This window comes from Anarhichas minor, unplaced genomic scaffold (genome assembly GCF_050575085.1).
Source record: "Anarhichas minor isolate MPS153535 unplaced genomic scaffold, ASM5057508v1 ptg000024l, whole genome shotgun sequence".
Taxonomy (NCBI): Eukaryota; Metazoa; Chordata; class Actinopteri; order Perciformes; family Anarhichadidae; genus Anarhichas; species Anarhichas minor.
Genome location: NW_027466470.1, coordinates 6,300,187 through 6,312,193, shown reverse-complemented (window position 1 = coordinate 6,312,193; position 12,007 = coordinate 6,300,187). Strand labels below are relative to the sequence as shown.

Sequence of the window (12,007 nt, the reverse complement as noted above, 5' to 3'; positions counted from 1 at the left end):
TCTCCACCACCAGAGGAATCCTTCCATACGGCAGCCGAGGTGAGCTGAGTAACTAAGATCTGAAGAGTGATGGAAGTCAACTTTGCACCCATTTTTTAAAACAGAAATTAAAAAAAAAAAGAGCACACTGATTAATTTGGTGCGATACTGTGAAAAGCTTTCTGATACAAGTTGTGTGCCTTCTTCCCACAGCTTTTGGTGGATTTTGACACTGCTGTTCACTCTGGCTCCTGGTCGACAAGTCTCCCTGAGTCACTGGAGGCTCGTGCCAACTGGAGGGAAAGAGCCTGACCACTAACAAGTGCTCACTGACTCATAGCCACCACAGTATGTCCCACTGTGTCTGTGCGTGAGTGTGCGTGCGTGTCTTTATATATACTATTCTATTAAACACTATTCTATTTCTCGCTTTACACCAAGCCCACAGAAAATGTGTGCCCTTTTAGAAATTTAAAATCAGGTGCGGTGCCCTCACAAACTACTGTCGGCTATTATAAAAATCTATGAATTAAACAAAATGAAACCAGGAAATACTGGGAAGAAAGTAAAATATATCAACACGACCAATAAAAACATTTTTCTTCTTTGTGGGGAATAGTAAAAGAGATTTTCTCTGACATGTCCTATCTTAATTATTGGCATCCATTGTTGTAAGACTAGTTACAAACTTTAAAATTTGTTTGCAATTTGCACTAAATCAGCATGCTAATTAACATCCACTATGCTAACATGCTCACAATGGCATGCTAACATGCTGATATTTAGAAGGTACAATGTTTACCATATTCAAATCTACAGTATATTTAGGATGTTAGCATACTATCTTTATAGCATTTTGCTAATTAGCATAAACACAAATTACAGCTGAGGGGATTGTAATTGGCATCACAGGCATATAATGGACAAATTGTCAATTTGACCCGATGTTGGTGATAAAAACAAATGTATTATTATCCATCCTGAGGGCGACATGAATGTGTTTACCAACTGCTATAGCCCATCAAGTAGTTGTCAAGAGATTTCACTCAAAACCACAAACTTCATAGTTTCGCAAGAGAAAAAGCCAGGTGATCACCAAAGATGACCAAAGATTGTCCTTGACATGTATGGAACAAGATCTTACAGTACAACCTTCTCTCTTCCTCTCACATTTACATATTGCATTTGAACAATTTCTTCTAATACAGCTCATTATTTGTTCATTTACAGCCCCTTTAACTCTTTCTTCAAAAGAGTGTCAACGGTTCTTTCGGGCACTTTTTGGGAGCACGACTCAGTTGTATTTGTGACTTTCACAGAATCTCATTCGGGCTGCAATCAAAGCCTCGCTCCTCCCAAACAAACAAGGCTATCTGTATTTTTCCTTGCTCTTCATCTATCTCTCCACCTGGCAGCGAGGTGCCATCGACAGAGAGTGACAGCCTCTGCATTCATGAGCACATCATCATCTGCCCCCCTCAACAAGAATTAGCCCTTCATCACTCAACCCTCACAGAGGCCACTGTGCTGAAGTTTTATGTGGACAAGACATTTTGTTTTAAATCCTAGAAATCAATGGATTGTTTGAAACATTTAATAAATAAGTGAACATTCAGTTTAAATTTGACTAAATCTATGACATATTTAGGCTAAAATTACAATATTACAACTAACAATTTAGGTTTTTAACTTACTGGAGAATTCCAATTGGTAATTAATTAAGTGGTCTCACCCTATTTGCCATCTAAAAGCCTCCGCATTCATTAATTTCACCTGTATAATTGTGTGAAGTCATCCTTCACTGCCAGCTAGTTACTCCCTCCTTCCTTCCAGTGGCTCTATAGATTTTCTCGTCGTGATAAATTGGACACAGGGAGCCGCTGAGGTGTGACCAGGTGCCAGCAGAGTATAGCTTTTTGTCTTTAACGGGCCTAATTATGCTCAAGACCTTTAGAGCTGTGTGGGTGAGTTCTAATAACATATTGTGGGATGTAACACTATACGGGCATCAATAGAAAAAGTAAAACCCTGTTGAAAATAATTAAAGTAGATCCCTGACTCCACAAACAAATACACAAAATAAATAAAGCAGTCACGTTTCAGAGCTTTAAAGTTGCAACAGTGTTTGAATACGTTTTCCTATCTCTCTTTTGATTGAAGAAATGGATGGATGCTATCCCATCCATCACCTCCACCCCTCCCCTCACTCTCAACACACAAGCGGGCAACGGTTCGTTTCTAGCCCATTCTCTCCTGTGACACCAAGGTGGGCAGAAACTTGGGCAGCTGACTTTGTGCCACAGAACCATATAACGCAGGTTGTGTATTTTTTTGCTCTCGGGAAGTGTTTTGTTGTTGTTGTTCTAGCAGTGACAAAGTGGAGATGAATCAATTGGGCGGATACTGCAGCGCGTAAAAGTTGTGGATGGTTACTTTTGCGCATAAACATTTAAAGGACTATTTTATCTCCAAAAGTCGCGGTACAACACAAGAGCAGGTGAAATTATTCCCTCTACAAAAATATCACCCACAAGCAGGCTGGAAGACCATCCACTCCGGAGAACACAGCGAATCCGCAGAGCGCAGATGATCGCAACTGGTGTTTGCGGTGTTGCGCTGGTGCTGGTGTTGGTGGTCTTGATCCCGGTCGTGGTGAACTCCGCCGGGACCCCTGCCCGCTACGAGATGCTCGGGTCCTGTCAAATGGTGTGCGACTCCCACGGGACCGCGGCCACGGCCACGGCCAAGGCAACCAACCCGGTCAAAGACAACCGCCTGGTTCAGTCTCTTCCAACCTTCATCCAGGGTCCTCAAGGAGAGCCGGGACGCGTCGGGAGGATGGGTCCGAGGGGTCCGGTGGGCGGGCTCGGGCCACCTGGACCTGCTGGTCCGCCCGGAGAGAGGGGGGCACCGGGTCCACCCGGAAGACCTGGAGCAAATGGGCCTAACGGTGCCATCAGCGCTGCCACTTACAACACGATCCCAAAGATCGCGTTTTACGCCGGACTGAAGAAGCAGCACGAGGGATATGAAGTGCTGAAATTCGACGACGTAGTCACGAATCTGGGCAACCACTATGACCCATCTTCAGGGAAATTCACCTGCTCAATACCGGGGATTTACTTCTTTGTTTACCATGTGCTGATGCGAGGCGGAGATGGAACCAGCATGTGGGCTGACCTCTGTAAGAACAACCAGGTAGGACGCTTCATAATTGTGTAACAATTGTTCGATTTGTTTTAGCTTTACTATTTAGTCGTGGTTTCATAATGACTAAAAAGTTGTTTATGATACAGCGCGAAAAGCTATCATTTGATGAACAAATGTGTAGCCTACACAAGTTTTACGCGCGGTTTTACCTGGAAAGAATACATTTTCCTGACAGTTAAAACATTCAGTGAAGCTGTCTGATGGTTGATTTAGGTTCGAGATGAAACTGTCGTCATTGACGGAGCTGTCCGCGGTTCTGATTTTGAAACTAAAGACCCGTTTCATCAGCAGAAATGTCCATTTTGCCTTCCAGGTGAGAGCCAGCGCCATCGCCCAGGACGCCGATCAGAACTACGACTACGCCTGCAACAGCGTTGTCCTGCACCTCGAGCCCGGGGACGAGATTTACATCAAGCTGGACGGCGGAAAGGCGCACGGGGGCAACAACAACAAGTACAGCACCTTCTCCGGCTTCATGCTGTACGCTGATTGAAACACGGAACATCCACTCCGCACATAGCTGGCTTCACTGCTCATGCTCACTTCAGTGTCAGTTGAATTACTGGAGGCAGAGCTCCATCATTTCCATATAGCAAAAAGAGTCCAGAAAGACGTGGAGGACGTCATGCAGAAGAAAAAAAAACTGTACTTTGCAAAAGCCCAAGAGCTTACAGTGTCACTACAGAATAATGATAATGAATGTTAAAGTGTGAAATGTACCCTTGTCACATTGATTAGTGTCACTAATGCACTCTGGACGAACTGTTTAGCTTTACAAATTAAGTTCGCTGATATGTCAAACATATTCTGCTGTGGTAACATACCGAGTGTGGACTGAAAGTTCAATTTATTGACCTTTCGCACTTAATAATAGATGCAACAATTATACTCACATCACAACCACTGTGTTCACAGTGCAGTTAGTCCATGTGTGCTTTATTTAAAAAAATATATTTGTTGCCTTTTGAGTGAAAATGTTCAAAGTCTTAGTGATGCATGATTATAAAAAAGACATTTCAACTCTGTGCAGCATAAGAAACACTTCTGTAAAGGGCCATTCTGATGTTCATATTGAAGCACCGTCTCAACATTATTGTAACTCATACGTCTTGTCTCAATGTGACAGCTAGTTGGGGGCAACAGGGTGGTCTGGTGCTTGGTCACCATCACAAAACTGGACAGTTGCAACTGAAATGTTTCCTTGATTGTGAAGCCCTCTCCAGTTCATGTGTAAAAATATCATGGAAAATTAAATTCTCTGACTCACTTTTTTTTTTTTTAATCCTCTCAGGAGATTGATCAGTTATATAGTTTTTCACGGAGCACAGTCACTTGCGGGGCGACCACGCCATTGATCATGTGGTGAAGCCCCCCCCCCCTTGTGAGGCCACCTGTTCCCAGATGAGAGGAGAACGTGTCCTTCATCCAGCCAGCCTCCCATAGGCAGCCAGACACCCACTGAGGGGCAACAGGACAACTCATCCAACACAGCCGCATTGTGTCGAGAGCAGAGCGGCATACTGATTACTAACGCGCTCGTTATTTTCATCCCATAAAAACGTGGTTCGCAGACACCAAACAAAGACACCTACAAAGACAAAGCAACGACACATTGACATTGAAAAATCAATTAGCGCCACATTTGTGAGCGCCGCAAGAAAAGGGACAATATTTGTTTTAGATTGCAATTCGCATTTATGCAGGCAAGAAAAAGCTATTTATTTTATGTGACATAAATGGGACCAAAACAAGAATGCTAATGAGAGGCACTGATCCCGAGATGCTCCTCCGGATTATTCGCTTACAAAGTGAATAATATAATCACAAATAGGAAATCAAGTTTTAATTAACGAGGGCCTCTGTAAAACTCTTTCAGCTGAATGAAACAGCCTATAATTATAGACTAAACATTTTGCTACGCTCAGAAATTTGATGAACATTGACATTAAAGACAAATTTATGCACAACAGCTCATTGGTTTGAGGTCCCTAAAGCACATTTATAAGTGAGTTTGGCTCTGATTATTGCAAAGAACTTTTAAGTATTGATTTCATCGCCTGAAGATAAAACAATCGCTACATCGAGACGCCTTCCTTGGCTCTCTCTTCCTGCTTCATTTGAAGGTCAGCCAGCGTTTCGGGTTGTCGATGAGGATTTTGTCCACCTGCTGCTGCGAGATGCCCCTCATCAGCATCTTCGGCACGATGTTCCTCAGGATGTGAGAGTAGCCGTGGCCGCCGTACTTGGTGAGGCGGTTCTTGGTGTGGATGTCGTGTGCGACCAATATCTTGTCGCCGTAGCCCTCCTTCACGAGAAACGCCAAGCTGAGCGTAAACGAAAAAACGAGGGGCCTTAAACACAACACAGCTGCCAACTTTTGGTAGAGAACATACTGTCATTGCCAGTCTGCCTTCACGTGTTGTTAAACCATTTTTTTTTTTTTGTATGTGCCGTCTAAGATGTGGGTCATTCATCACTCCTCCCTTCAATGCAGTGGGAGATCAGTGGAAAAAAACAACAACCTGTAGGACATGCTCTCCTCTCCTCGTGGTTGTAAAACACAAAAGCAGCATTTTCCTCTGAATTATTTACACCTGATGTGGCTCGACAGACATTAATATGAAGGAATATATTATGGACTTCATCATAGAAAATTGAAAATGCATCTGATCTCAAATTTGAAGGCTGAGGTCAAACATAATGTCATGTGAGGACACATCAACAAGGCACATCTAATCAGAAAAGAACGCTGATACGGTGTTACTCACGTCTTCACTCTCTGGCTGTCACTGGGCATGTCCAGCTCCAGGTCATACGGGTAGTTCAGCATCTCCATTCCAAACAGATCGTACTCCAGGTAGCTCCCCAGCTTCGCAAACTCAAGCAGTTCACCGTCATCAAATATGGTCCTGCAGGAAGAGAAGAGAGGAAGTTCATTTAAAAAGGAGGGTGGACAACACGGCAGTGACGAAAACAAGTTGTCATGAAAAGCAGATCTAACAAATGGTTTGGTTGGACATCATCAGTTATGAGCTCTGTGATGAGTGGTATCCCTCTCCAATGCAGGAAACAGTGTGATCTGTGCCAACTTCAGAAGAATTCTTTCACATTAATACATTATAAGGCAACGACTGCGTAACATTACTATGCTCCCAGTCAGCAAGAACATGACTGCATGAGGAGAAGCCTGTAACTGCCAGAGTACGAGGAAAATCTGCCGGATCGTCTTGTGACACCAAACAGGAAGAGAGCTGTTGTTCCTCCAGTATATACAGAGCTAGAGAGATGTTCATGTGGGAGATGGTGAAATGAATCGTTTTTTACGCATTTCGTTTTTTGGTAATGGGAAACATAAATGTCAGGGAGGGGATGTGGGACAGGAAGTAGTGAGGCTCACGGGAAAGGTCGCCCTAATTGTGATTGTAACTAATAAAAAGTCGATATCTAACAGCCCGATTACGCTGTTTAAAAATCCCTTTATTCTCCTGAAATAACTGCTCTCAGGGACTTCTCACCTGTCCAGGTGGGACATGACAGTTTTGCTGATGTCACCACCGGCCTCCTGGAGAATCCGGACGACTTCAGCTGGAGCTGCGGGGTTCCTACCGGGATGGATGATGACGGGACAGCCGAGGCGGGTCTGAGCGTGGGCAGTAGCCCTCAGCACCTTCGTCTCACTCTCCGTGATGGGCCAGCCGGTGCCGATCTCTCCGATCGCGCCGCAGCGGATGTCCGTGCCGTCGGCGCCGTCAAGCACCTCGCCGACGATGATGTCCGTGAGCTGCCGGGCAGGAAATGAGGACACTTTGAGACTATTTAACGACTCTTTTTCTGCCTTTTTAGTTCCCGTCTCTTCAACAGGCCTCAACGGCACATGAACAGAGCCCGTTAGGTTTGAGCGATAATATCTAAACATCCATGAAGATTACATGCACATCCTCAGTGCGTCACTACAGGCCAGACGGAGCAGCCGGAAAACCCGTTCGAATCAATCAAAAGATGCAGAAGAAATCCTTGAATAGAAACACAGAATGAGAGATGTATCAAATTGTCAGCACAACAAATTACAGCAGGATGTTCTTCCTGTCCCATGACAAGACAATCAGTACTGGTGCCATGCATGCCAGATTGTGGCCAAACTGGGGCTCACCTTCTCCACGCTGGTTCTCTTGGTGGCCTCAGTATGGGTGCAGTCCACATAGTAGCCCGCCCCCGCGATGATGTGGACCCCGGTGTTCTCGGCCAGCCGCTTGAGGGTGGGCAGGTCTCGGTCGATGCCCGTGGTGGTGTTCTCCACTATGGCGCCCCCGCCGGCCTTCCTGTAGGCCAGCAGCTCGTCCTGCACGGCGCCGGTCTCCTGCTGCAGCAGCAGGTTCTCGTGGCAGCTGTACGGGTTCTGTCTCAGCCAGTGCATGTGCTGCATCTGGAAGGGGTTCTCGGCAACCGCCTCGTCGCCCGGAGGAGGGGGGAAGTAGCAGCACTCAAAGGTCATGGTCAGGTGCTCGTGGGTCATGGTGCGGCCCAGCTGGTCCGGATCCACCAGACCCAGGACGGTCTGGACCTTCCCACTCAACTCTGACATGACTGGTGTTCAGGGCTTCCGACAACCTGAAAAGACACACATTATTAATGTATGTATAAATGAGACCAGGGGCGTCGTTAGGCCTATTTTAGGGGGGCTGAAGCCCCCCTAAACTCTTCTGTAAATGTTCTTCAGCCCCCCCCAAATAATTTGGCATTATTGGGTTTAAAAAAAACAAAAACCTTTTTTTTTTTTTTTTTGGTGATGTCATTAAATTAAACTATTGTTTCTCACATGGACAAGTTATTTATAACTAACATGCTACATATGTGTGTGTGTTCTGGTTTGTATGTTTTCTCCCCCTTCAAATTACAATCCAACAGCCTATCATCATACTTAACGATATAAAGTTGACACTCTCAGGTCCATTCTCCATCCATTGTGTGCGGTCCCTTTAAGAATTAGGATTTGGGAGTGACGCGGATATGAAAGCTAGTTTATCCGTCTTTCCTTTACAAGTAGGAAAATTATTTCTCTCTCTCTCTTTATTTGAGAAAAGTTCATATTTGTGTTGTCAAATTTCACTATGACCCTGAAATTCTGTCTCTTGTGTTATCATATACTGAATGCAAGCAAAACTACAGAGCAAAATCACACTCTTTCTGATTGAACCAATCTATGAAATGTCTGAAACAATGGATATCTGTGGCCCCAAATGGGCCCCAAAAAAAATTGCTGCACGCTATGCGCGCAAACATGCCACTCCCCTTGGGGCTAAGCCCCCCCTTTCTTTGAATCCTAGAAACGCCCCTGAATGAGACACATATAAGGTCTTGACGTCTGGCGTTGACGTCAACATTGGCAACATTGTTACAGATCAGACAGGAAAGAGTGTGTTTGCAAACTAACTCTTTGACCAGACTGCCTTCACACTGCATGCAGCAGAGGAACCTTTGGACTGCAACGCCTGACTGACTGCTAAGACCTGAGGTGTAACTCGTTCAAATCAACGTGCAGTAAACTTAACTTTCACCGACTTGCATGCTAAAATGTAGCTAAACTGTTGACAGACAAATCTCTGACCTGGTTTCTGCTTGTTACTGTCCACCTCAACCGCCAGCCGAACTCAGCAAGTCCTCCATGTACAGATTAGAGGAGCAAAGAAGCGCGAGAAGTGGGAAACATCGCGAGAGATCACGGGACCACAGTTCCGTTTGCAGGACGTCAGCAGAACGGAGCTGTGTCTCGAGACGAGTAATGCAAATATATCAGTTTAGTATGGAAAATAAAGAGGGTTTTTAAATATATTTTGGTGTGGGGGGGGGGGGGGGGGGGGGGGGGGGTACTTATACATGCTTTTAATCAATAATCGTTTTGGCAGACAAAAACAAAAAGTGTGTGAAGACAACAATAGGGGCCTATGAATTAAACTTTAGCCTTCATTGTTATTTAATGAGGTTAATTTAACATATGACAACAAATATAAACAATACGTGAATACATAGCAGGTGGCTTTTTCTCATCAATAACAACAACATTTTGGTTACAAGTTTGTGAACATTCTCAACAAAGACTTTCTGACATTTCAATCAGCAAAAAAGCATTCCAACAACAAAACTTAAAATTAACTATTTTTAAAAGGGTTAAGAATCCATGAAGTCTGGACTTGTAAATGTTAATACATTTTGGGTCTCTTTTGCTTTGCAACAGTTTCCAGGGGGTCAGAGGTCAACATTCAAACATTTCATCATTAACGACTTATAATTGGTCTATACAACATGAATATATGATTCAATTGCCATTTATAAAGCATAGGTTCCAACTAATACACCCGGTATTAAGGGTGAACTTACACAAAACCATTTTCAGACCGGTAGGCACAAATCAAGTCTTATTACACAAATTCAACTAGCCAAAAAGCAAATATGTAACTGTAACCAGCTGCTATTAAAAACGTTGATATTATGAACATGGTGACGCATGATTTGAGAGACAGACTGTGACTCTCTCCTCACTCAGCAGATGGTCTCTACAGCAGCATTTGTTCTGTTGCATGGAGCTGCCCTGTGAACACTCATCCACACTATGCTGTCCATTTGTTGGCAGGATGACGACTCTGTAGGTGAGACCAGCAGCCATCTTCAAGGCTGGTTACATGTTTTACTTCTTTGGTTGAGAAGTGGTGGATGAGGTCAGGGCCACACGAAGTGGCCATTTTTTGTTTGTGTGTCTTGACTGGGCTAGGAGGCCCCTGGGGCAAAACCGAACTGCCACTCAGGCATATTTTGTCTCGAACTTATGCAGATGATTATTTCTGAGTTATTCATTTTGTCCCCTCTAGATTAGTGTCGCTCCCTTTTCACATATCAACATTTCAACATATCCCTTGAGGTCAAGAACACTGATGCAAAGCTTTTGACCAGGGGCTCTAAAATGTTTCGGATCTTGATTTCTTTCCACTGCCTCATCATCAAACTCAAAATAATATTATTTTGAACACGTCTAGAGCTCTGCATGTTGGCTGTTCCTCGCTCCACTAAAGGTGACTGCTGTTGAAGTTGTGGCTCATAAACTCTGTCAACACCTTTAGAAAAAACGCCACTCAAAACCCACCAGAGTTAGTTTGATTTGATATACTTATTATCTCTATTTCATTTATAACATATTGTTTTGTGTCTGTATGATGTCTTCCCTTTGTCGTTAAGCCCTTCGTGATGTTTAAGTGCTCTATAAATGAACTCTCTTACTTACACACCTTTACTGTGCTGCCTGTCACTGACACAAATACATTTAGGAATATGTACAATATGTAAAACTAAAACTTAAAATAACTCTCCACAAAGCCTATTAGATTAAATTAAATAACAGACACAGATCACACAAGTTTTGTGAAATAAACTGACAAACTTAAAGTAAAGCACCACTAATATGTGTTAAAAACAATTAAGCAACTCTCCTGATAATAAGCTGAAACACAAAATCAATACAGTCAGACCCTGTGACTGCAGCTAATGGAAGAAAAGCAAGATGCAAAAATGAATTTACACACTCAAACGTTGTTGTGGTGCCATCACACTGCAGGGTTCCTCATTAGTGACAACAGAATATTGTCACTCCCCTTCATTTGTATGGCTGACATGTTTCGGACAGACACGACCGCAGGGAGCTTCTGGAGGAGAGGGATGACTTAAACCCGCCTCTCACATGTGGACAGACCTCCTGAGACACATCTCAGACGTCGACTTTGATGCATGGGTCTGTATGCTATGAGACCCCGTTATCATTTGTCGCCAGGTTTTTTTTAAGAGCGAGCCATCTGATTTTAATTGTAAATGTATTGAGAGCAAGGCCTCTTTGCCCTAAACTCACCGCTGAGCTCACTTTAAACAGCATTTTCTCTGTTCCCCTCTGCATTTCGATAAGTTAACACTCTTGCAATATACATTTTTACAAGTACATACTCCATCAAGGCAGACGATGTCTGCAAGAGAAAGAGTCTGGGTATCTCTGCGACTGCCAGAGGGCTGTGAGGAGTGTTGTGGTCTGGTGCCCTCTGCAGACCGAGATGAGGCACATCTTTTGCAGATTGATGTGCCCGTAAATCGTCAGATTATTCAGTCGTTGGAGGAAGTGTTCAGACCTTAATTAAATGTACTAATACACACTGTAAAAAAGACTGTAATACACGTAAAAGTCCTGCCGTAAGTCTGATCAGGAAAAAATACTTTAAGTATTAAAAGTAAATGTAGTCTCTTCAGTCCCTGGGGTGCTGGGGCGCTTTCAGGCCATTTCAATTCCATAAATGACAATAAAAGACAGCGGTGTTCTGCGTTGTTCTGCTGGTTTCTCTGGTATTTTATATAATGTAAATGCTGGTTCTGCTGTCCCGAGCCTCAAGCTTTGTCAATCAATAGGCATGTCTGTTTCAAATTTGGTTTGTTTCAGTGACTTAATGAATCATGAGAACAATGACACCGTGACGAATCACAACCCTCACCCTTAATAACTATAGCATTTAAACGGAGGCACATGTTTTCAAAGGACAGGGAAATGTGATTAACGTTACGCTTCAATTCTAGCTTCATACAGTTAGAGTGTGGAAGCATATCAAGTAACTCCACTATGACTACCCCTTTGCATTAAATACACAGGCAAAGAAACAATAGAAAAATAGAAGTCAGTGAGTTTTGTCAGCGTAAACAGTCTAAATAAAACAGCGTTTCTCTGGTTTGATGAGTCCTTCTCTGTAGAGATGTGTGTATTTGAGGGAAGGCATTCATTAGAGTGCTGCACCCC

General features: G+C 43.7%; 2 protein-coding genes across 3 annotated transcripts; one reads left to right on the top strand and one right to left on the bottom strand.

Moving 5' to 3' along the window:
• The first annotated feature begins 2,404 nt into the window (after positions 1-2,404).
• Positions 2,405-3,682, top strand: c1ql3b (complement component 1, q subcomponent-like 3b). Its single transcript, XM_076098259.1, is given in 3 exon segments — positions 2,405-2,510; positions 2,513-3,177; positions 3,503-3,682. Coding segments are annotated over 3 exon segments (951 nt in total).
• A 1,178-nt stretch (positions 3,683-4,860) lies between these two features.
• pter (phosphotriesterase related) lies at positions 4,861-8,871 on the bottom strand. Of its 2 annotated transcripts, XM_076098387.1 has the most exons (5): positions 8,795-8,871; positions 7,340-7,797; positions 6,705-6,970; positions 5,958-6,098; positions 4,861-5,513 (listed from the first exon to the last, which is right to left on the bottom strand). In XM_076098387.1, exons 2-5 carry the CDS (start codon positions 7,769-7,771, stop codon positions 5,303-5,305), a joined length of 1,050 nt encoding a protein of 349 aa, XP_075954502.1. In that variant the 5' UTR covers positions 7,772-7,797; positions 8,795-8,871; the 3' UTR covers positions 4,861-5,302. The 2 variants fall into 2 exon arrangements, with proteins under 2 accessions (XP_075954502.1, XP_075954503.1); XM_076098388.1 differs by lacking the exon at positions 8,795-8,871 and having other exon boundaries at positions 6,705-7,202; positions 7,340-7,460.
• Between the last annotated feature and the right edge of the window lie 3,136 nt (positions 8,872-12,007).